The 25,418-nt window shown below is 41.7% G+C and overlaps 1 protein-coding gene across 2 annotated transcripts in view; it reads right to left on the bottom strand.

The window, feature by feature from the left end:
* Positions 1-24,890, bottom strand: part of NAMPT (nicotinamide phosphoribosyltransferase) — a 77,847-nt gene extending 52,957 nt beyond the window's left edge. The window contains exon 1 of one of the 2 annotated variants that reach the window (XM_089685297.1): positions 24,665-24,890. In XM_089685297.1, coding sequence (XP_089541423.1) covers positions 24,665-24,742 — 78 coding nt within the window. In that variant the 5' untranslated portion in view covers positions 24,743-24,890. The remainder of the gene's footprint in view (positions 1-24,664) is intronic. The other variant, XM_089685292.1, reaches the window with a different exon arrangement.
* Positions 24,891-25,418: the final 528 nt, after the last annotated feature.

Here is a 25,418-nt window from a genome sequence, read left to right as displayed (position 1 = left end):
AACCGTGCAATTGTCATTCAAAGTGTGACAGCGCTGAAAGCTGGAAATTGGCCTGGGCAGGAAGGGGGTATAAGTGCCCTGTAGGCTAGTGGTTAAAGATCTAAAGATGTAAACATAGCTAAATTTGCTTTACAGCAGGAATATCTAAAGCCCAGGAAAAAGTGATTTATAAAAGAATAAAAGTTATTTATACTTCCCAGAAAACAAAAGCCAAGCACATGAGTGCAAGTAAATAGGCCCCAAGATAGATATATACAGTTGTGTTCAAAATAATAGCAGTCAGACATCACTAACCTGATCAATCACTGTTTTTGGTAGAAATTATATTTCTACATGACAAATAATTTACTAGCAGGTGTAGTAGAGTAATAGAAATCCAACAGACCCAACAGTCATGACATGCATGCTGCTGATTCTGTGTAATTGAATCACTAATTGAAAGGGACATGTTCAAAATAATAGCCGTGCGGAGTTCTATTAGTGAGGTCATTCATTCTTTGAAAAACAGGTGGCAATTATTGCCCTTATTTAAGGAAGGAAGGCAGCAAATGTTGTACATGCTGGTTACAGTGCATTTCTCTGAAATTCTGAGGAAAATGGATCGTTCCAGACATTGTTCAGAAGAACAGCGTACCTTGATTAAAAAGTTGATTGGAGAGGGGAAAACATATAAAGAAGTGCAGAAAATGATAGGCTGCTCAGCTAAAATGATCGCATATGCTTTAAAATGGCAACCAAAACTTGAAAGACGTGGAAGAAAGCAAAAAACTACCATTCGAATGGATAGAAGAATAACCAAAATGGCAAGGACTCAGCCAACAATCAGCTCCAGGAAGATCAAAAGGTCTAAAGTTACCTGTGAGTACTGTTACAATTAGAAGACGCCTATGTGAAGCCAAGCTATCTGCAAGAAGCCCCCGAAACGTCCCACTGTTGAAAAAAAAGACATGCTGAAGAGGTTACAATTTGCCAAAGAGCACATTGACTGGCCTAAAGAGAAATGGCGCAACATTTTGTGGACTGATGAAAGTAAGATTTTTTTTTTGGGTCTAGTGGCCGGAGATAGTTTGTCAGACGATCCCCAAACACTGAATTCAAGCCACAGTACACTGTGAAGACAGTGAAGCATGGTTGCGCAAGCATCATGATATGGGGATGTTTCTCATACTACGGTGTTGGGCCTATTTATCACATACCAGGGATCATGGATCAGTTTGAATATATCAGAATACTTAAAGAGGTCATGCTGCCTTACGCTGAAGAAGAAATGCCCTTGAAATGGGTGTTCTAACAAGACAACGACCCCAAACACACCAGTAAACGGGCAACATCTTAGTTCCAGACCAACAAGATTGATGTTATGGAGTGGCCAGCCCAATCCCCGGATCTTAATCCAATAGAAAACTTGGGGTGACATCAAAAATGCAGTTTGAGGCAAAACCAAGAAATAGAAAAGAACTGTGGAATGTTGTCCAATCATCCTGGGCTGGAATACCTATTCACAGGTGCCAGAAGTTGGTTGACTCCATGCAACACAGATGTACAGCAGTTCTCAGAAACAGTGCTTATACAAGTAAATATTAATTAAGTGATTCAAAGGAAAGCAAAATCTTCAAACACTTTTTCAGTTTACTGTATATAGTGAATGTCTGAGTTTGTAAAGAAGAATACAAACACTGCTATTTTTTTGAACAGTCTAATATTCACTTTTCTTCAATTTTTTTTAGAGGAACAACACAAATTTGATATATTTTTCTTCATGTTTTGATTTGGAATAGAATGTGTAGTGTTCCCAATGCATTTGTGTGTATGGAAATAAAAGCTATTAGAAGGATTTTGAGCTTTATTCAACACACTATTATTTTGAACACAACTGTAATATGTATATATACTTGCAAGAAAAAGTATGTGAACCCCTTGGGATTACGTGGCGTTTTGCATGAATTAGGCATAAAATGTGCTCTGAACATCATCTAAGTCACAACAATAGAAGAACACAGTCTGCTGAACATAATACTACACAAACATTAGATGTTGCCATGGTTTAATTGCACATAACATGTCAACATTCACAGTGCAGGGAGGAAAAAGTATGTGAACCTTTGGACTTAATAACTGGTTGACCCTCCTTTGGCAGCAATAACCTCAACCAAACGTTTCCTGTAGTTGCAGATCAGACCTGCACAACGATCTGGAGTAATTTTGGACCACTCCTCTTCACAAAACTGTTTCAGTGTAGCACTATTCTTGGGATGTCTGGTGTGAATCGCTCTCTTAAGGTCATGCAACAGCACAGAATACGCCTTCTGGAGTGGCCCAGTCAGAGTCCTGACCTCAACCCGATTGAAATGCTGTGGCATGACCTTAAGAGAGCGATTCAATGTCCTGGCTGAGGGAAGACTGTTCTCACCCAAGATTTCACGGTACATTGCCCTGTCCATTGTCCCTTTGATGCCGTGCAGTTGTCCTGTCCCCTTAGCAGAAAAACACCTCCAAAAGCAGAATGTGTCCACCATGTTTGACAGTTGAGATGGTGTTCTTGGGGTCATAGGCAGCATTCCTCCTCCTCCAAACACGGCGAGTTGAGTTGATGCCAAAGAGCTCAATTTTGGTCTTATCTGACCACAACACTTTCAACCAGTCCTCCTCAGCATCATTCAGATGTACAGTGGCAAACTTCAGATGGGTCTAGACATGTGCTTTCTTGAGCAGAGGGACCTCGCAAGCACTTCAGGATTTCAATCCTTGTCGGCGTAGTGTGCTACCAATTGTTTTCTTGGTGACTGTGGTCCCAGCTGCCTGCAGATCATTCACAAGATCCCCACATGTAGTTCTGGGACGATTCCTCACTGTTCTCATGATCATTGACACTCCACGAGGTGAGATCTTGCATGGCGCACCAGACCTAGGGAGACCAACAGTTGTTTTGTGTTTCTTCCATTTGCGAATGATTGCACCAACTGTTGTCACCTTCTCACCAAGCTGCTTGGCGATAGTTTGGCAGCCCAGTCCAGCCTCGTGTAGGTCTACAATCCTGTCCCTGTCATCCTTGGACAGGTCCTTGGTCTTTGCCATGGTCTCATATCAACAACATGTAATACCTTGTAATCTGTAGCTATACTTACAATACATGAAAATGCAAAAAGAATGGTTGATTAAAAGACACAATGCTTCAAAATGTTGCCTCATATGACTAGGGGCCGACCGAACCCAGACAGTGGAAACCAGAAAAAAGGCAGCGAATCACAAGGGCACATCCCAGGTCTCTGCAATGGATGACTGTATGAGTAAATAGAAACATATTATATATCACACCCTAGTGCCATATTAATTTGTAAAATAATGGACCCACCATAAAGTGTATAAACCTTCAAATCAGCACACACCACCTCTTAGCTGTACTTGATGGAATATAATCCAAAAGGATATCAAGGAAGACACCCCCGAGAAAGAAAAGGGAGGAGATATAGATCACTATAGCCACACCACAAGACACTGCAATAAATTACTATATGTAAAGGTCATAAAAACACAATGTGTCCAACAGCATATAATATGAGTTGGAAAACCCACCATGAAGTATCTCAATGTCCTGAACTAATTGTATTTCCTCTTTGTATTGGCACAATAGGTATAATATAGGGCTTCAAAGGCAGATATGCCCAAAAATGACTGTATATAAAAGCGACATTTTGAAGCATCATGTCTTTTAATCAACCATTCTTTTTGCACTTTCATGTATTGTAAGTATATCTACAGATTACAAGGAATTAATATGTTTAATCTTGTAGATGTCATCTATATGCAGAGTTCTTCTTTTTCCCTGAGGAAGGAGTGGAACAACTCTGAAACGCGTTGGAATAATTAGAATAGTATCTCTGCAGTTTTGTACATCATGATGATACCATAATTCATATCCTCTATGGCCAGTCAAACAGTCATACTAGGTATCCTTATGTAAATTCATATTCTGGTTTTGATGCTGTACTATGACTCTGTATGATGTATTGTATGTCTATGTGTCATAATTTTTCACAAATAAAAATTTGTACTTTAGATATTTTTGGTACTATTGAAGCCTTCAAAGTCCCAAGCCCTAGGGGGGTCACCATTTAGACATTTGTACAATCTTGGAATTGGCGCATGTGGCACTATGCGACCTAATCGTGGGGGCTTGCTCCAACGGCTTGTAAAATACCAGTCTTAGGAGGAAAAAACCTGCTTGAGAAATTGCTCACAGTGGAAGGACAAAGGGGATGTTTTTGTCCTGTCTTCCATTCACGAAGACAGAACCATCCAAATTGCTACGGCAACTGGTGTTGTGGACAAGCCCCTCTGTGAACACGACTATACCCTTAACATGGGAGGGGTGGACTTAAACGACCAGATGATGAAGCCATACTTAGTTTCCCGAAAAGCCAGACGCTGGTACAAAAAAAAAAAAAACCCAACAAATTGTCTATTTCAATTGGCTCTATATAATGCTTTTGTGCTTTACAGAGCAACTGGACAAAGTGGATCCTTCCTAAAATTCCAGGAAGAGATCATCACGGCCCTTTTGTATCCAGAAGGTGCTATGGCCCAAACCCCCAACACAGATGCAGTTAGCTGGCTGCATGAGAGGCATTTTCCCGATGCCATTCCTGGCACCCCAACCCAAAGGACACCCCAAAAAAGATGTCCTCTTTGTAACAGACATGGAATTAGGCGTGACAACCGCATTTTTTGTCCCTCCTGTCCTGGCCAACCTGGTTTCTGCCTCAAGGACTGCTTCTGTCGCTACCACACACCAGTGGAATATTAGTATAGGGTACAGCATGGCACAGTTCAGGGCACATATTTGCACAAGGTCTCGAAAGATGTTAGGTAGTCAGAAAACTGGCTATCGCATTTTGAGAAACCCCAATATCTGCATGTTACAGTTAAAAAAAAAAAAGTACAAAAATAAAAATAAACAGGGTGGATTTGATTTAAATCAAACTGATTTAAATCACGATTTAAATCACTAGTCAGTAAGGCTTGATTTAAATCCTAGTTTTCTACATAAAGACTAATTCTTGCTGGTATAACTTTAATATGCAAGTAGATGAAGATTTTTAGAACAACAACTTTTCACATTAGTTTTTTTATCCCCAGTTTAATCATTCATATTTGGACAACTTTTCTGTTGTACTTAGGAAGGAGAAAAATAATCATTACCTTAATAACAATTTAAATAGATTTATTCAACTGAAACAATAACATTACAGCATATGTGATTTGCTTAAACAAACATCCATGTTTGTTAACTAATTTGGCTAAACAAAATATATATATTTTAAGAAACGTAGACTGTCAGCCCCTTCCTCCTCACACTTAGTTTCACTTTCTTCTTGTGCAGATCTATTCCACTCCAAACAATCAGAAAAATATTGTTTCTATTCTATTCACTGAACTTCTTGAAATTTAGCACTGAAGGGGTTGATTCTGTATTCATAGGTTTGTAGAAGTTAGGATTAAGGTCTTTTTCTTAACTCTGTTCATGTTATAACATTTTTGCTGTGAAGAAGAGGCATGTGATCTCCGCTGAGTCAAATTCAGTTTTGAGAACTGCAAAAGTAAACCAAGCATCTGTGATAATATCTTGTAGGCAGAGAAACTGCCCAATAATCTTACAAAAACCTCTGGAAGAGCATGACATTGTGAATGGATTAATGGAATTTATTTACCAAAAAAATTAAACATATACAGCCTTATTCTACATAATTAAAAAACTAATCTTTATTTCATGATGGAATAACCTTTGGATGGTAATATATTTTCCTCAAAAAGCATTTTATTTAAAAAAATCCGATTTAAAAAAAAAACAAAAAAAAAAAAAATTATTTTTTTTTAAAAATCATTGATTTTTATCCACCCTGAAAATAAACAATATTAAGAACCAAAACTAGTTGTAGTTTTTTTTTTTGCCGCATTACTGTTACGGTTTTATTGTTAACCATTGCGGTTTTCTTTGCAGGAATGTCATTCAGCTGCAGCATCAATCTGACAGCAACAGGGTCTTGCTCTCAGATACATAAGTCGTGTGTGCAGCGCTGTTGTATGAGATTTTTCATCCGCAGTTAAAAAAAAAAAAAAAAAACTATATGCCCAAGCATGGAGGTCTTGGGTGCCCAATGGGTGGATGGCCCCTATGTTAAATTTTTTTTTTTTTATTTTGTCAGTTAAATGATTTATTGCTCACATATGCCATGGGTATATGTGCAATTGCTCCCCAAAATACATTCTGCTACTTTTCCAGAGTATGGGAATACCATATGTGAGAGACTTTTTGGCAGTCTAGCCAAGTACAGGACCCCAAATTCCAATAAACATCTTCAGGCTTTTAAAAAGGGATTTATTTCCTCATTACACTTCCTGACTACCTATCACAGTTTCAGAGGCCCTGAAATGCCAGAATAGTACAACTCCCTCCCAAATGACCCCTTTTTGGAAATTAGACACACCAAGGAATTTGATAAGCATGGTGAGTATTTTGCAGATCTCATTTGTCACCACAAGTTTTTGGAAAATGAAGAAAAAACAAAACATTTTTTCTTTTCGCTTTCAAAATCTTGTGGAAAAAAAAATTAGATCTGAAATACTCACCATGCCCCTTTAAAAATTCCTTGGGGTGTCTACTTTCCAAAAAGGGGTCATTTAGGGGGTTTGGTGCTATCCTGGCATGTCAGAGCCTCTGAAACTGACAGGTAGTGAGGAAGTGAAAGGAGTAAGTTACGCACGTTCAGGCTTTCAAAGTGGTCATTGGATTTCAGGCTCCTGTATGTGCCTAGGCTCCCAAAGTCTCACACGTGATATCCCCATATCGGTAGAAGTAGCAGAATGTATTTTGGGGTGTTTTCCACATATATTGCTCATACATGCCATGGGTATGTCATTTAAGTGACTACTGTGTGCAAAAAAAAAAAAAAAAAAAAAAAAAGGATTGGCATTTTACAAAAACTTGTGGAAGGAAATAAAAATCTTCTATGGACTTAACATGCCTCACAGCAGATAGCTTAGGGTGTCTACTTTCCAAAAATTGGGTCATTTGGGGGGGTTTGTACTGTCCTGGTATTTTAGCACCTCAAGAAATGTGATAGGCAGTCAGAAAGTAAAAGCAGTGTAAATTCCAGTATCTATACTGTAGTTTGCAGATGCTATAACTTTCACACAAACCAATTAATATGCAGTTATTGGGATTTTTTTTACCAAAGACATGTAGCAAAATACATTTTGGCCTAAATTTATGACAAAATGAGTTTTGGATATTTTTTTTTTATGACAGCAATAAGAAAATATTGTTTTGTTCTTCAAAATTTTCAGTCTTTTTGCTTACAGCACAAAAAAAAAAAAAATCCCAGAGGTGATCAAATACCACCAAAAGAAAGCTCTATTTGTGTGAAAAAAGAACACAATTTTCATTTATGTACAGTATTGCATGACCGAGCAATTGTCAGTTAAACTAGTACAGCGTCATAGCAAAAAGTGGCGTAAGTTCCAATATCTATACCACCATTTGTAGACGCTATAACTTTCACACAAACCAATTAATAAGCAGTTTTTGGGATTTTTTTTTTTTACCAAAAAGACATGTAGCAAAACACATTATTTTATATGACGAAATTTGAGTTTACAGGATATTTTTTTATAACAGAAATGAGAAAATATCAATTTTTTTCAACATTCAGTCTTTTTTTGTTCATAGCGCACTAACTTTCACACAAAGCAATATACACTTTTTGGGATTTTTTTTTTTTTTACCAAAAGACATGTAGCAAAATACATTTTGGCGTAAATTTATGGCTGAGTTTATCATACAATTTTTTTTTATTGCCGAAAGAAAAAAAAAATAGTTTTCAAAAATGTTCGGTCTTTGTTTATAATGCAAAAAAGTAAAAAGCAAACAGGTGATCAAATACCACCAAAAGAAAGCTCTATTTGTGTGAAAAAAGGGACATAAATTTTGTTTGGGTGCAGCATTGCATGCAATTACCAGTTGAAATAGCACAGCGCCGAATAACAAAACAAAACAAAAAAAAGGCCTGGTCAGGAAGGGTGGTAAATCCTCTGGAGGGCAAGTGGTTAAAAAAAAAAATTGTGGGAAATGGTTTAATTACTTAAATTTTCCACAAAATTATGACAAAAAAATGACAACTTCAAAAATACTCGCCATGCCTCTTACTAAATACCTCAGACTGTCTACTTTCCAAAAAACGGCCATTTGGGAGGGGGGAGTTAGTTGTACTGTCCTGGCGTTTTTGGGCCTCAGGAAATAAGATAGGCCGTCAGTGGATTACGATTTTTAGATATATACCATAGTTTGTGGACTCTATAACTTTCCTACCAACTAAATAATAAACACCGATTTGGGTTTTTTCACCAATGAAATGTATCAGAATACATTTGGCCTTAATTTGTGTAGAGAGATTATTTGAAAACTTTTATAAACAGAAACAAATAAAAACACTTACAAAATTTTTTCATTTATAGAGCAAAAAACAAAATCCAGTGGGGAATAAATACCACCAAAAGAAACCTCTATTTGTGTGAAGAAAAAAAAAGATAAAAATTTCATATGGGTACAGCATGCACGCAATTATCATTCAAAGTGCGACAGCGATGAAAGGCGAAAATTGGCCTGGGCAGGAAGGGGGTAGAAGTGCCTGGTAGGCAAGTGGTTAAACAGTAAATTCACCTTTGGGAACATATTACATGTTTCACCCGTTTTTAGGGTGGAACATGCAACATGTTACCACTGCTGCAGCCGCTGCTCGATCCCCCTCCCTGTGACAGCAATACGGGGAGACGTTCCCGGCACCAGCTGTCACTTTAACCACTTTACAACCACACTATAGCCAAAAAACGGCTACAGCGCAGTTGACCAGTTCTGGGAGGGCATCATATGATGCCCTCCCAGAAAGCGCCCCAAGCGGTGTGCAGCCAGCACTGTCAGTGATCCTATGGACACAGCTGATTGCATGACAAGATAAAAGGCAAATCACAGTGCCCTTTTACATCGTGATCAGGTGTGTCCAATGACACAGCAGATCACAAAGTAAGTACAATTGCCAGTTATTGGAAGCACTTTCCTCATGCTGTCACAGCGTGAGGAAAGTACTGATGATAACCAGCAATTGTCACAGAGCAGATCTGCACTGATAATCAGGGCACTCAGCAGTGCAGCATCATCAGTGCAGAAGAAAAATTACCTGTTTGCAAATTTCATAACAGAAACAAAGAAAAAAAAAAAAAAGAAAAAAAAGAAAAAAAAAAAGAAAAAGAAAAAATATTTTAAAAAAAGTTTGTTAATAGTACAAAAATAAAAACCCCAGTTGCGATTAAATACCACCAAAAGAAAGCTCCAATTGTGTGGATAATTTCATATGGGTACAATGTTGCATGACCACGCAATTGTCCCATTGCTGACCAGCTGCCTGCTTGTCATTTTGCCACAGTGGCTTCTATGTTTTAAAGAAGTGACCTGGGACATGTATGTAGTTTTGACTTTACTTTCATATTCTAAATGGCATGACCGTTCCAGGTCAGTGACTCACAAAGCACTGAAGGCTGAGATCGTGTTCTTGGAAAAAGGTCAGCAATAGCAGCCCCTAAATTTATCTCTGTACAGATTTCCTTTGAAGAACACCACAAGATCAATAGACTGGCTTGGTGTGACATAAGGTACATTACATTCAAATTTCAAAATGCTGTAATGCTTTTGCCATTTGTACCGTCACTTGTTCAACAGAACTGGGAGTCCATGAAGTTAATCATGCAGAGGGTAAAAATGTGAAAACTCGGCAGCACAAGATCTCTCAGACAAGGGATACAGAGGGCAAGAGTAATATACATACCTTCACTCACCTTACTCCCACTGTAAGTTATTTTATTGCTGGTGTACTCATATCAACTGCTTTTTGTAGCAGTCAACCACATACTCCAGCAACAAGGCATCTCTGCAGTTGTTGGTTTCACCATCCCATTAGTCCAATAATGAAGGCATTACTATCAGAACACAGATGGTCAATTAGTTTAATGTACAACATGGCTGTAGAAGGCCCATCATAGGGGGTGTGATTTTTGGACAATTCCACAGAGAATTCAAGCCACAGGTAGCTGGTATTTTTCCAATTGACTTTTGTCAAAGGAGTGGGGTGGAAGCAGTCAGCCAACCAGTAATGGTATCCAATCAACGATTAGGTATATATTGACAGCTGCAGGCACAGGCACTGTGGCTGTCAGAATTCAATAGCCAGCAGGGGAAATTCCTTCATCCACACTGCTTAGGACTCATTCACATGGGAGTAGTACAGCATATGCTCACACGATCAGTTTCTCTCTACAGGGGGATGCACAGGTGCTCCATTCATCTTGGTGCAGACAGTCGCATTCCTGTTAATTGTGATGCAGCGGCTGCATGGACACAGTCACTGCTACCCAATTTGATGGCCATGCGGGTGAGCAGCCTTAATTGCAAGCAGTGTGTGTTCAGGGCTGTGCATGAGGCCCAAGCGTGCATAGAGAATCTATACATGTATGGCTAGCCTTTACTGGCAGCCTGCTGAGTGGCACCAAAGTGTAGAAATTATTTAAAAAAACTACTTGTCCAGGGACTAAATTGGGGCCTCAATCTACTTGTCCAGAATAAAAATTTAACCAAAACCGTATTTAAAATCGGAGGTGATTTTAGGAATGTCTGGGGCTTTTAAAAACAAAAAAGGCTTTATGGCGACTTAAACGTGTAAAATTTTTAATATAAATTGGGTGCAGTGCTAAAATCACTACATTCATATGTAAACCATAATAGATATAAAGATCAATAAAACCGTAAAATGACAAGTGACAAGGTGCTGGCAACAATAAAGTGACTTAGTGGTACCATAAAATCATGTCACTCTAATATATATATGCATAAGATAAAGCAAACAGGTATAAAAGTGACACCAGTGGTAAAGTGCTGACAATTGAATAAGGTGACTGAGTGGTAATAAAATGTCACTAAACCGTGACCAATAGTGTATATAGTGCTAAAAATTGATGATCAACATATAGTCCAAAATAAGGTGCATGGGAGATCGTGAAGATCTTCAATATCTGGTGGTCTTATCCAGTAAGGTGGTGATGTGGCCAAGATTGTAAAGATTGCGCACTCACCAGATGCGCAATCAATGTGAGCATTTAGAGATAACACTCAGTAACCTGGAGGTCCCTTTAAGGTGGAAAAGGTCTGGTCTGGTCTGATGTCCCTCACTGCTCAAGATCTGCTGTCAGCAATGGCACAGCCGCTCTGTGGGTGGTTAGAAGCTCCCAGGGAGCCCCAGAAAGAGGAGGACAATAGCGTGATATTTTAAAAGTGATTTGTGTTTATTCCAAATAACAGCAGTAAGGGATAAAACAGCATTAACTGACCAGATACAGGCTCCAAAGATGGCCATCGGGACCCACGTGGTGCCGGCGGTGTGACGTCACGACGCTGTAACCTCTGACGCATTTCGTGCAATAGCACGTATTCATAGGGGTGTGCCTACAGTGTGGGACGTCTTGCATCGATTATATATGGTAAATGGCGCATGCGCACTTCACATGCGACATTTTATAGAAGACCAATGTCTCCGCTCCGGGCACCATTTTATCATAGGCGACTAACCTTGGCCACATCACCACCTTACTGGATAAGACCACCAGATATTGAAGATCTTCATGATCTCCCATGCACCTTATTTTTGACTATATGTTGATCATCAATTTTTAGCACTATATACACTATTGGTCACCTTTTAGTGACAAAGTTTTATTACCACTCAGGCACCTTATTCAATTGTCAGCACTTTACCACTGGTGTCACTTTTATACTGATTTGCTGTATCATATCTCTCTCTCTCTCTATATATCATTTTAGAGTGACATGATTTTATGGTACCACCAAGTCACTTTATTGTTGCCAGCACCTTGTCACTTGTCATTTTACAGTTTTATTGAGATTTATATGGTTTACATATGAATGTGGTTATTTTAGCCCTACACCCAATTTATATTGACATTTAGGAGGGGGTTTTTTGGTACCTTTTGGTGTTTTAGCGGCTGTATTGACTTTTAACGCTTACTTACCCTCTTTTTGCATAAAATTTTTAACACTGCGCTGTTTATCTCCTCCTCCCCTCCCGGCCTGTCTCCAGCACCACACCCGGGGACTAGCAGGGAGGCGAGAGACCTTGAAGTGTAATCAGCACCGATTGGCTGCTCATCAGGAAAGGGTGGGTCAGGGGTTATACTTTATCCCTTTCGCTGCCAGAGCAGTTTTTGCATTTTTTTGAACACGTTTAAAAAAAATTATTTTAGGACTGAAGATTACATAAAACCCCCTAACATGATATATTTTCTGAAATCAGAGACCCTAGAGAATAAAATAGTGGTAGTTACAATTTTTTACGTTGCATGATATTACCTCAAAATTTCAGTAAACAATACAGGTAAGTTCATTTTAGGGCACAAAAAAAAATTAAAAAATTGCCTTTTTTTGTAAAATATAAAAGATGAGGTTGCAGTGAGTAAATAGATATCCAACTTGTTAAACCTTAAATTTGAGCGTACTCGTGAAATGGCAACGAACTTCAGTACCCTATATTTTCTATAGGTCAACACTTTTAAAGCTCCTTATAGGTCACGGAGGAAGTCTGGTGCTAGAATTATTGCTCTCATTCTGGTGTGTGCGGCGATATGTAGCATGTGTATTGCAATCGACGGTTTCATGCGTAGGCGCCCCAGCGTGTGCCTTTACATTTGTACGTGCGTATATGTTGGGGGTGAGGGCCACAATATTTTTTTTTTTGGGGGGGGGGGGGGTGTATGTGCTTGGGTGTAACTTTCATTTTTTACAATTAAAAAAAAATGTTTTTTAAATGTTTTTTCATCACACGGGACAAAGTGCCCTACGTGATGATTTTTAGTGACAGGCTCTCTTTGAGACATACAGTGAGGAACAGAAGTATTTGAACACCCTGCAATTTTGCACGTTCTCCCACTTAGAAATCATGGAGGGGTCTGAAATTCACATTGTAGGTGCATTCCCACTCAGACAGTATTTAAAAAAAAAAAAAATTCAGGAAATCATATTGTATGATTTTTAAAGAATTTATTTGTCTTGCACTGCTGAACATAAGCATTTGAACACCTGAGAAAATCAGTGTTAATATTTGGTACAGAAGCCTTTGTTTGCAATTACAGAGGTCAAACGTTTCCTGTAGTTCTTGACCAGGTTTGCACACACTGCAACAGGGATTTTGGCCAACTCCTCCACACAGATCTCCTCTAGATCTGTCCGGTTTCGGGGCTGTCGCTGAGCAACACGAAGTTTCAGCTCCCTCCAAAGATGTTCTATTGGATTTAGGTCTGGAGACTGGCTAGGCCACTCCAGAACCTTAATATGCTTCTTACGGAGCCACTCCTTGGTTATCCTGGCTGTGTGCTTCGGGTCGTTGTCATGTTGGAAGACCCAGCCACAACCCATCTTCAATGCTCTGACTGAGGGAAGGAGGTTCTTGCTCAAAATCTCACAATAAACGGCCCCATTCATCCTCTCCTTAATACAGTGCAGTCGTCCTGTCCCCTTCGCAGAAAAGCCCCCTCAAAGCATGATATTACCACCCCCCATGCTTCACAATGGTGTTCTTGGGATACAACTCATCCTTTTTCCTCCAAACACGACGAGTGAAGTTTAGACCAAAAAGTTCTACTTTGGTCTCATCTGACCACATGACTTTCTCCCATGCCTCCTCTGGATCATCCAGATGGTGATTGGCAAACTTCAGACGGGCCTGGACATGTGATGACTTGAGCAGGAGAACCTTCTGTGCAATGCATGATTTGAAACCATGACGGCGTAGTGTTCTACCGACAGTGACCTTTGAAAGTATGGTCCCAGCTCTCTTCAAGTCATTGACCAGCTCCTCCCTTGTAGTTCTCGGCTGATTCCTCACCTTTCTTATCATCAGCGATACCCCACGACGTGAGATCTTGCATGGAGCCCCAGTCCGAGGGAGACTGACAGTCATCTTTAGCCTCTTCCATTTTCTAACAATTACTCCAACAGTTGATCTATTTTCACCAAGCTGCTTGGCAATTGCCCCATAGCCATTTCCAGCCTTGTGGAGGTCCACAATTTTGTCTCTGGTGTCTTGACAGCTCTTTGGTCTTGCCCATGGTAGTAGTTGGCGTCTGACTGACTGTGGGGTGGACAGGTGTCTTTACAGAGCTCAGACAGGTGCTACTAAGTTAGATTAATGAGTGGAGTAGAGGTGAACTTTTTAAAGGCACAGTAACAGGTCTTTGAGAGCCAGAATTCTTGCTGTTTCTTAGGTGTTCAAATACTTACGTTCAGCAGTGCAAGACAAATAAATTCTTTAAAAATCATACAATGTGATTTCCTGAATTTTTTGTTTAAATTCTGTCTCTCAGAGTGGGAATGCCCTTACAATGTGAATTTCAGACCCCTCCATGATTTCTAAGTGGGAGAACTTGCACAATTGCAGGGTGTTCTAATACTTCTGTTCCTCACTGTACAAGGTCTAAAAGACCCTGGATGTCTCCCCTCTGCTCCACTAAATGTAATGCAGTGCATATTGCACAATATTATATTCTTTTCAGAGGACTGCATTACAATCTCTCAGCGGGGACCCGGAAGTGACATTGTACTGTCACTTCCAGGTCAGCACAAGGGGAGGGGAGCAGACTTGTCCGCTCTTCTCCCTCCCCTCTAGCCAACGGCGAGCCAGGCCCGCAGATGGGCAAGCGGAGCCCGGGAGACCTCATGCCAGGGGCGCAGAGAGGCTTGCCCGCAGCAGGGCTAAAAGGCAGAAAGAAATTACCTGCCCGACACACGGAACTACATGTCCCGGGTGTCAGGCGATAGGAATCCAACATCCCTGCACCATAATTTTGCTTTGTCAGATTGACAAAACTAGAACCTCTGGTAAATCCATCACATTTTTGGAGCTCAGAGAAAATAAATAAAAATTAAAGTTAGACTTAAAGTGGAGCTCCACCCAAAAGGGGAAGTTCCACTTTAAGCACTGATCACTGTGGAGCTGGGGTGGGGGAAATGTTTGGGGAGGCCAGCGGGTGCCTGATTTTGACAGGTCCCAGAAGCCTACTTCACCATTCACAGCGTTGCTCGCTCATGCAAAGGGTACCCAGCTGTGAAGCCACAAGCCATCGCAAACAGGTGCCCACACTTAAGATGTCATCGCTGGGGACAAAGGACAGACAGTAAATCCAGCTGGGGTGAATATACCGCTAGATCGTGGGACAGGTGAGTGGCTCTTTGAAAAAAAATAAGTAAGCTAGCAGCTACAAAACTAACTACTGACTTTTAAAAGAAGAGACTAGAATTCCGCTTTAAAGTGAAGGTGACCTTTTAAAAACATGCACATAATCTTCAGGAAGGTAGAAAGTTACTTTCCTTTTTGGGTACCAAGCAAAAAATGCCCGCTTTAGCAAATAGTGATACATGTGAGTCACACACAGGAGTAAACAGGTTAATAGAATCTAATCCAGGTGTTTAAAAAATAAATAAATCTACAAAGTCAGCTTGTTTAAGAATCAATCGCTGAGCAACTCCTTGTCAACTTGTCCTTAAATGCCACAAGCTAGGGACACAGTGCATGACATGACAAAGCAGGTTGTGATTACGTGACAAAAAAACATTATCACATACACACTTGCCAAAAGTATTGGGACACCCCTCCTAATCATTGGATTCAGGTGTTCCAATCACTTCCATGGTCACAGGTGTATAAAATCAAGCACCTAGGCATGCAGACTGCTTCTACAAACATTTGTAAAAGAATGGGTCACTTTCAGGAGCTCAGTGAATTCAAGTGTGGTACTGTTATAGGTTGTCACCTGTGCAATAAGTCCATCCATGAACTTTCCTTACTACTAAATATTCCACGGGCAACTGTTAGTGGGATTATAACAAAGTGGAAACTGGGAACAGCAACTCGGCCACGTAAAAAATGACAGAGCGGGGTTAGAGCATGCTGAAGTGCACAGTGCGCAGAAGTCGCCAACTGTCTGCAGTCCAGGGTGGATAAAAATCAATGATTTTTTTAAAAAAACTCAAAAACAATCAGATTTTTTTTTTATTTAAATATGATTTTTATTTAAATCAGATTTATTTAAATAAAATGCTTTATGAGGAAAATATATTACCATCCAAAGGTTATTCCATCATGAAATAAATATTAGTTTTTTAATTATGTAGAATAAGGCTGTATATGTTTCATTTTTTTGGTAAATAAATTCCATGAATCCATTCACAATGTCATGCTCTTCCAGAGGTTTTTGTAAGATTATTGGGCAGTTTCTCTGCCTACAAGATATTATCACAGATGCTTGGTTTACTTTTGCAGTTCTCAAAACTGAATTTGACTCAGCGGAGATCACATGCCTCTTCTTCACAGCAAAAATGTTATAACATGAACAGAGTTAAGAAAAGGCCTTAATCCTAACTTCTACAAACCTATGAATACAGAATCAACCCCTTCAGTGCTAAGTTTCAAGAAGTTCAGTGAATAGAATAGAAACAATATTTTTCTGATTGTTTGGAGTGGAATAGATCTGCACAAGAAGAAAGTGAAACTAAGTGTGAGGAGGAAGGGGCTGACAGTCGAAGTTTCTTAAAATATATATATATTTTGTTTAGCTAAATTAGTTACCAAACATGGATGTTTGTTTAAGCAAATAACATATGCTGGAATGTTATTGTTTCAGTTGAATAAATCTATTTAAATTGTTATTATAAAAGGTAATGATTATTTTTCTCCTTCCTAAGTACAACAGAAAAGTTGTCCAAATATGAATAATTAACCTATTAAACTGGGGATAAAAAAACTAATATGAAAAGTTGTTATTCTAAAAATCTTCATCTACTTGCATATTAAAGTTATACCAGCAAGAATTAGTCTTTATGTAGAAAACTAGGATTTAAATCAAGCCTTACTGACTAGTGATTTAAATCAGTTTGATTTAAATCAAATCCACCCTGCTGCAGTCAATGGCTAAAGAACTCCAAACTTCATGTGGGCTTCAGATTAGCGCAACAGTGCGTAGAGAGCTTCATTAAACGGGTTTCCGTGGCCGAGGAGCTGCATCCAAGCCTTACATCACAGTGTGCCAAGTGTAAAGTTTGTGGAGGGGGGATTATGATGTGTGGTTGGGCTTGGCCCCTTAGTTCCAGTGAAGGGAACTCTTAAGGCGCCAGCATACCAAGGCATTTTGGACAATTTCATGCTCCCAACTTTGTGGGAACAGTTTGGGGATGGCCCCTTCCTGTTCCAACATGACTGCGCACCAGTGCACAAAGCAAGGTCCATAAAGTCATGGATGAGTGAGTTTGAGGTGGAGGAACTTGACTGGCCTGAACAGTCCTGACCTCAACCCGATAGAATACCCTTGGGATGAATTAGAGCGCAGACTGCGAGACAGGCCTTCTGGTCCGACACCAGTGCCTGACCTAAAAAATGCTTTTCTGGAAGAATGGTCAAAGATTCCCATAGACACACTCCTAAACCTTATGGACAGCCTTCCCAGAAGAGTCAAAGCTGTTATAGCTGCAAAGGGTGAATTAACTCAATATTGAACCCTACGGACTAAGACTGTAATGCCATTAAAGTTCATGTGCGTGTAAAGGCAGGCGTCCCAATACTTTTGGCAATATAGTATTATATATATATATATATATATATATATATATATATATATATATACATACATACACACACACACACACATACACACACTATATATAAACCACCATCTACTACTTTTGAAATATTTTTCACTTTCAGTTTAAAAATGTATGCAGAAACATAGGTGAAAGGAAATATATGTGTGATTTTGCATCTTTGACAGACTGAATATGAGTGATATGGTCATGTAAGTCAGGGTTTATAATTATTTGATTTTTAAAAGTGTAACCATTAAGAGTACATCATTTTTTAGGCTACATTGTAGTAAACTCTGGGTAAAGAAGCTTCATAATGGGAAATGCACTGACCCTTACCACATTAATCTATTATTCCAGAGTGTCAGTCATGACAAGCCCTGGTTGGTGTCATGTAATTGTATTGCACACACTTATGTTCTCCCATGTGTACTGAATAATTAACATAAGAACTGCTATGTCATAGTTAAAGTACATTTCTATCACCAGAGGTATACAGTATATGAACAGATCACAGAGAAAACACACACACAGTGGGGGCAATTTTTTTTTAACCTCCCTAGCGGTATGATTATGTCCATATTTCTGTACTGAAAGCGGTACTTTTTTTGCATGGAAATATGTATTTTTTTATTGTAGGCCTGTAATTTTTAGAAATAACTCACTGAAATATGTCCGAACAAGAGTCTAGTAAACATCCAGGGTAGGATAAAACTTGAAACATGAAATCATAAATTATAATTTAATAATCATAAAAAATAATATATTAAATTTAGTTCAATAATATAATCAAACCAAAAACACTGAAATTTGAAATATAGCACCAAGTTCGCAAATCACTTAGCAAAGTCGCAAAATCGTTTTCAGTGTCTGATGACGAATTTCCCCACGAATCATTATCACTCAATTCTGCAAGTAGTTCTAATTTACTATTGCTGTTCTCTAGCTGGTCTAACACCGATTTTGACCTAAAGGGACGCTTTTTTGGACGCCATGGACATTTCTCAGTTTCCAGGCAGAAAGAACAGTAGAAATACAGGCAGGGCACAGGACAAAATCTATGTGAAATGGTTTGATACAGTAATGTTTTACTATGTGATTTTAGTGAATGTCACTTTTTGTCATTTTCAAATTTCCTGTCGTTCCGTCCCCCGTACGTCCTGACGCTCGCAGGGGACGGAACCCAGATGAGATTTCGGCATCCGCCGGATTACATTGCAGAGGACACTGCAGAAGGGACATCGCGGGAGCGCAGGACAAGGTAAATGATCGAGGGATCGCAGAGCAGCGCCGCATGGTAAGCCCGAGTGTAGCTTGGGGTTACCGCTTGTGATACTGAAACTTTACCCCGAGCTACACTCGGGAATACCGCCAGGGAGGTTAAAGCTTGACTCCAGAAAACCTAAAAATCCACCCTTGCAGAAGGGCTGCACTGCAAAGGGTTACTACTCATTTACGTATAAGCAAAGACAAAGCATTTTTTCTTACTTGAACCTCCACTTTGGCCATGGACTGTTCCTCAGTGCCCTCATGTCAATTTCTATGGACTGTTTTGGTCTATATGGTGTCAGAGGCCTTTGGACAGCTGGAGAGTAGGGAGACAGTCTAGCAGTGCAGGGGAGCATGCAGGAGCAGAGGATCAGGTAAGACGGTTTTATTAAGCACCCAAGGTTTCCTGGAGTTCTACTTTAATACTAAATGACAGAACAGTGACTTTCATCTCCTTTAACAATAAAAAAAAGTGTAGAAAATAAGCTTATGAAGCTGAAATCATTGAGCCAAAAGTAAAACCGCTTCAGTAGCACAAGTAACTAATGACAAGAGACTTGTAAATGCTTTTCTAATACTGACCTTGGTGGAGCCCTCTGCCCTGGACTTCATTCCACAGATCAAATGACATTGCTATAGTGTTCCCTTCATCAGAAGTGAAACTGCAAGAGTAAGCCCTGCACGAGCAGAACAAGGAATTGCTATCCAGTACTGAACAGATCATAAAATGTCCCGAATCCAAGCCTATCACAGCTTAGTGCATTATGGTCAGGGGCAATACTGGGAAAAAATATCCTCTTATCCAAGATCTCAGGGAACAAAGATTACTGGGGTCCTTTTCTGCACATACTACAAGGAAATCCAAAGCAAGGAAATTCCTCAGGTGGATTCTTTTATGACTGAAAAACTGTAAAGGGCTTGATGAGTTCATAGTACAGCCAGTGTTAAAGACCGAATGAATGACATCACATCATAAAAGTGCAAATCAAATGGATAAAATTTCATGAGCGCGCTCCCCTTCCCTTAGGGGCGTACCTCAATCCCTGAATGGGTAACATGCTTTACAGCTTTCAGGTTTCCAACAAAACACCGCATCACAACCTGCTTTATAAAAACTGAAAAATAAATCAGCAAAGGCACTGTACACCATTCCTGGACTGAAGGAGATTTCAACATTTCATTCAAGATGGAAAATCCCTTGAAGGAGGAAGTATCACTTTTTTTTTTTTTAATTGTTCAATTCCTGATGAGACAAAGTACAAAGGTGTACATGGCCCCAGATGCAGATAGAGTGAGTCAGTGCCCATGACCTCTCTGCCAACCTCAGATGCGAAGGTGAGTCGGTACCACCGCTGCAACTCCTTTGACCAACACTGGCTGCCTTCAAGCTGCTCTGAAAACATTAAGACTAAATTTCAACTTCCGTCTAAACGGCCATGCCTCTAAGCAGTTATTTGCATTCAGATCATTTTGACAGGCAGGGAGGCAGTACTATCACAACTCCTCACCGCTCACTTTAACCCCCTAGATGCCACACAAAAGCACCACAACTATGTGCACTGCATGCAGTTGAGGAGCATTTGCAGCGCATTCCTATTAGCATGAATGGATCACGTTCAGCAACAGTAGTATCTGCAGGCCACAAAAGCGGGGTGGGGGAATACATTTTGGCACATCACGAAAGGGGGAACCCCAGCCGCTACCATTTGCGGCTTAAAGAGAGGCTGTTGGGAGGCGCTCAACCATGCATTTTTCTTCTGAAAAAAAGTAAACCTACCTGCCTCTTTGTAATGTACATGGAGCTGTGCATTCACATCTCTGTGTACATTTCCAGCACTGTGCAAGTGTGCCAAGATGCATGACGCCATCCCACACTGGCTAATCAAGATGGCAAAGTAGGCACAGGACCTTGTGGGTGCCAGATCGTTGAAGCATAGGTGGCCAGACCAGCACCTGGAAGAAGCTGGGGAAAAGATGTTGGTGTGGGACCTGGCAGGTGAAAGGCCACTGGAGCATAGGTGAGTAATCGTGCCTTAACCACTTGCCTACCAAGCACTTATACCCCCTTCGTGCCCAGGCCAATTTTTAGCTTTCAGCGCTGTCGCACTCTGAATGACAATTGCGCCATCATGCAACACTGTACCCATATGAAAGGCGGCACTGATATGCAGCACTGATAGGCACTGTGACAGCGTGAGTAAAGTGCAGCCAATAACCGATGATCTGCTGTGTCACTGGACACGGCTGATCACGTGGTAAAAGGCCATTGTGATTGGCCTTTTACCACATCACATGATCAGCTGTGTCCATAGGACAGGGAGAGTGCATTCTGGGTGGACGTCATATGAAGCACTCCCAGAACTGGCCGGCCGCAGTGAAGCCATCATTCGGCTATCTGCGGTCAGCAAGTGGTTAAAGGACAAGTTCACCTTTGGAACATTTTCAACCCATTTTTAGGGTGGAACATGTTTCCATAGCCACAGCCATGCCCACCGCCACTCCCCTCTCCCTCTGACAGATCGTGTGGGGAGACGTTTCCCCATACTGCCAGATTTGAAAAAAGCACAGCTGTGTGGGACTCTGCCCACATGGCCGTGTCACTTATTCAGTGTTCTGTGAATGAGTGCCTACAAGTCTCGGCAGCCTTAGTGGCTGTGGGCTTGTAATTTTCAATGAACTACCATGGCACTGTGGTAGTTCATTGAAGCTTCCAATCAGTATATCTGCTTGCTGCTTACATGCTGTACGGCAAACAGATATTCTGACAGGTCTGCAGGAAACCTGCATGGCATCAGCGATCTACTGATTGCTGGTGCAATGCTTTACAGGCTCCTTTGCGTAAAAAAAAAAATGTGCATTGATTAATTTTGTCCAAAATGGTTAACTTATCCTTTAAGTTCTGTGTTAAGGTTTAAATTAAACCAGATGCTGAGGAAGCAACATATTACCTCCCAGTCATCCTCTGAAAAGCATAAAAGCAATCCACTGCAGATCTCTTTATGGAGGGGGATGGGGGTAGAGGGAGGTTGACAGCAGCAAACAAGTGTTTAAGGCAGAATTCCAGGCTATACCCAACAAATCTTAAAAATGCTCCCTCTCCTAACCTCTATAGGAACCTGTGTGAGGCTAAGTTCATGCCACTGTGTGATGTGGATGTGTTTATGCAGGCACAGCAATCCATTCATTTTAATGAGCTGCTGTACCTATGGGAAAAATGTCTGACCCTTTTTTTAAAGGCTACACCCACACAGAACCACATGGTGCTGTGGCACTAATAAGCATTAATGGCACCCTCACACATATACTAAAGAGAATCGTGTTTTGTCTGCGCATCAGGTACTGGAGTGATCTCCTGTGTCAACCAGCTCTGGCTGCAGGGGAGAGGATAGAGTGCCTGAAAACAACTGCTAACAATTGGGAGCTGACATCACACATAGGGGTTGATTTACTAAAGGCCAATAGGCTGTGCACTGCAAGGGGAAACTATGCCGATTTCTATCATCCAATCATGTGCAAGCAAAAATGCCATTTCCATCTCCCTTGTATGTGATTGGGCATTCTTTACAAAGTGAAGCTTTACCTCATTTACGAAGCTCTGGAGAAACTGCACAGTATAATTGCCTTCAGTAAATCAACTCCATAGGCATCAATGGCCTGCTGTCAGTTCTCCCTCGTCTTCCCTGCAGCTGCCGCTGGCTGACACAGGGGAGATGACACAACTGGAACGGCCTGACAATAGGCCACACAAGTCAGTACATGTCATGAAGGGGGGAAGGGAGCATTTTTAAGATTAGTAAGGCATAGCCTGGAATTCTACTTTAACCACTTGCTAACCGCACTATAGCCGAATGACAGCTACATCGCGGATATCCAGTTCTGGGAGGGCATCATATGACGTCCTCCCAGAACACGTCCTCCTGTGTCCCCAGCAGCGTGTACCCAGCAATCTCCGTGATCGCTCTGTCCTAAGGACACATACAGTTGCTGGTTATCAGCAGCACTTTACTCACACTGTCACAGCGTGAGGAAATTACTGCCATTACCGGCAGCTGTCACAGGGCAGATTGGCACTGATCATCAGGGCCCTGCAGTGCCACCCACAAGTGCCGCCCAGCAGTTGAGCTCATCAGTGCCGCCTAGCAGTTGCGTCCATCAGTGCTCATCATTGCTACATATCAGTGCAGCATCATCAGTGCCTCCTCATCAATGCTCACCAGTGCTGCCCACCTGTGCCACCTCATCAGTGCTCCCGATCAGTGCAGCCTCACCAATGCACATTAGTGAAGGAGACAAATGACCTGTTTGCAACATTTTAGAATAAAAACGTTTCAAATTTTTTGCTTTTTTTGCTTTTGTTTATAGTGCAAAAAAATAAAACCACCAGTGGCGAATAAATACCACTAAAAGAAACAAATTTTTGTGAAAACAAATATAAACATTTCATATGAGTACAGTGTTGCATGACCACGCAATTGTCATTCAAAATGTGACAGTGCTGAGAGCTGAAAATTGGCCTGGGCAGGCAGGGGTTAGAATTGGCCTGGGCAGGCAGGGGTTAGAATTGGCCTGGGCAGGCAGGGGTTAGAATTGGCCTGGGCAGGCAGGGGTTAGAATTGGCCTGGGCAGGCAGGGGTTAGAATTGGCCTGGGCAGGCAGGGGTTAGAATTGGCCTGGGCAGGCAGGGGTTAGAATTGGCCTGGGCAGGCAGGGGTTAGAATTGGCCTGGGCAGGCAAGTGATTAAAGTGGAACTTTTCCCCAACAATCTAATGCAGGGGTCTCCAAACTGTGGCCCTTTGCTTGCCTTTATCTGGCCCTTGGGATACTATTCCAACAACTGAAACCAATGATGGAGCACCAGTCCCCCTACTGACACCATCAATGGGGCACTGTTCTTGTTGATATCAACAACAGGGCACTATTCCTGCTATTAAACCCAATGATGGGGCACTGTTGCCAGGGCATTTTCTGATCCCACTGGCCACAGTCCAGCCCCCTAAAGCCAGAAGGACAGCAACCTGGCCCTTTGCTTGGAACGTTTGGAGACCCCGGATCTCCTGGTTTCACAAAGCAGTTACATTCTGGGACTGTAACTGTCACATCTGCTTGTGTTCTCAGCCGAACTGTCAAACCATCAAAAGGCTGATGTCATAAGGGATCACAGCACCATGGCAGCTGAAGATCTAACAGAGGCTAAGATGGCAGCTTCCTTGGCTATGAAGGATAGGATGGGTTATTCCACTTTCAGGGGATTGTAGGCAGATTGCATTGTGTATGGGGCCCCATTACTCCACATACAGCCGTGTAGGTGGAGGAGATCGCCCCGTGTGTGTAGAAGAGGAACTCCTGTCATCCTGTGTATGGGGGAAGCATGTGACAGGAGCAGAATGAAGGGACCTTCCAATGGTAGTCCACCTCCCCTATACCTGTGATGGGGAGGCCTCCTATGACCGGGCACAGGACACCTTCCACACTGACAGAGCTCAGCACCCGTCCTCCGGGGCCTCCCCGCCTGACCTTCACCGGAGGCGTCAGTGGCCGGGTCACCTCGGCGGATGAGGGGTTGAGCGCTCTCCTTCACATACACAGGCCGTACACTCAGCGGGTTGGCTGAGGTGACGGCAGGCTGGGGGCACCTTCCCGTGTCCTCTCACCTTGTACGAGTCAGTGGCCAGCAGAATGTTGAACTCCGGCTCCCCGACCTCCATGTCTCCTCCGGGCACTGTCACCATGTTTCGCGGGCACTCTGCTCCGAACAATACTGAGCCGCGCGGCGTTCCGTTCTTCTATACCTTCTCCAGTGCCAGGCCGGGGGGCGGGGCGGTTGCCGTGACGTACTGGGGAGGGGCCGCCATCCCGAACCTATTCAACAGTAGCAACGCTCAGAACGAGAACGGCTTCTTTTTCTGTAAGGGGCGGGGTTTACTATAAGGTGACGTCGAATCGGCAGCCGGACGGGTCATTCATTGGTTGTGCTCCACACACCGGGCTTCGCCTAGCAGCACGTGTGTAGGCCACGCCCATTCCAGGTTTGCCTGCTGCTACTGCTGCTGTCAGTTTCGGTTTTAGAAAAGGAGAGGGGGAATGAAGAAATGAAAGTGGTGTGATCCTTCAATACCCATCACCCACTGACAAGGGTGTGAGAGGAAGCGATGAGAAGCCATATCTCATGACTGGCAATAAAATGATTCGTGCAAAGTATCGCTTTCCTTTAGGTCGGGGGAGGCTGCCTGTTAGAGGTGGAGATCTGCCAGAGCGAGAAGAAGGAGAGCAAAGATCACCGGGGCGTAGCACATATTTGTGAGAAATAAAGGAGCCGGGTCCCAGTAAAAGCAAAGACAGAGAATTCTCATACAACACGATCTCATTGTAACTACAGAAACGAAGCCCACCTTAACCACCTGCCCT

The sequence above is a fragment of the Staurois parvus genome, unplaced genomic scaffold (assembly GCF_062004578.1).
Source record: "Staurois parvus isolate SC_StPar_1 unplaced genomic scaffold, SC_StPar_1.0 ptg000019l, whole genome shotgun sequence".
Lineage (NCBI taxonomy): Eukaryota > Metazoa > Chordata > Amphibia > Anura > Ranidae > Staurois > Staurois parvus.
The sequence above is the reverse complement of the archived record's forward strand: the minus strand, read 5'-3'. Positions and strand labels throughout refer to the sequence as shown.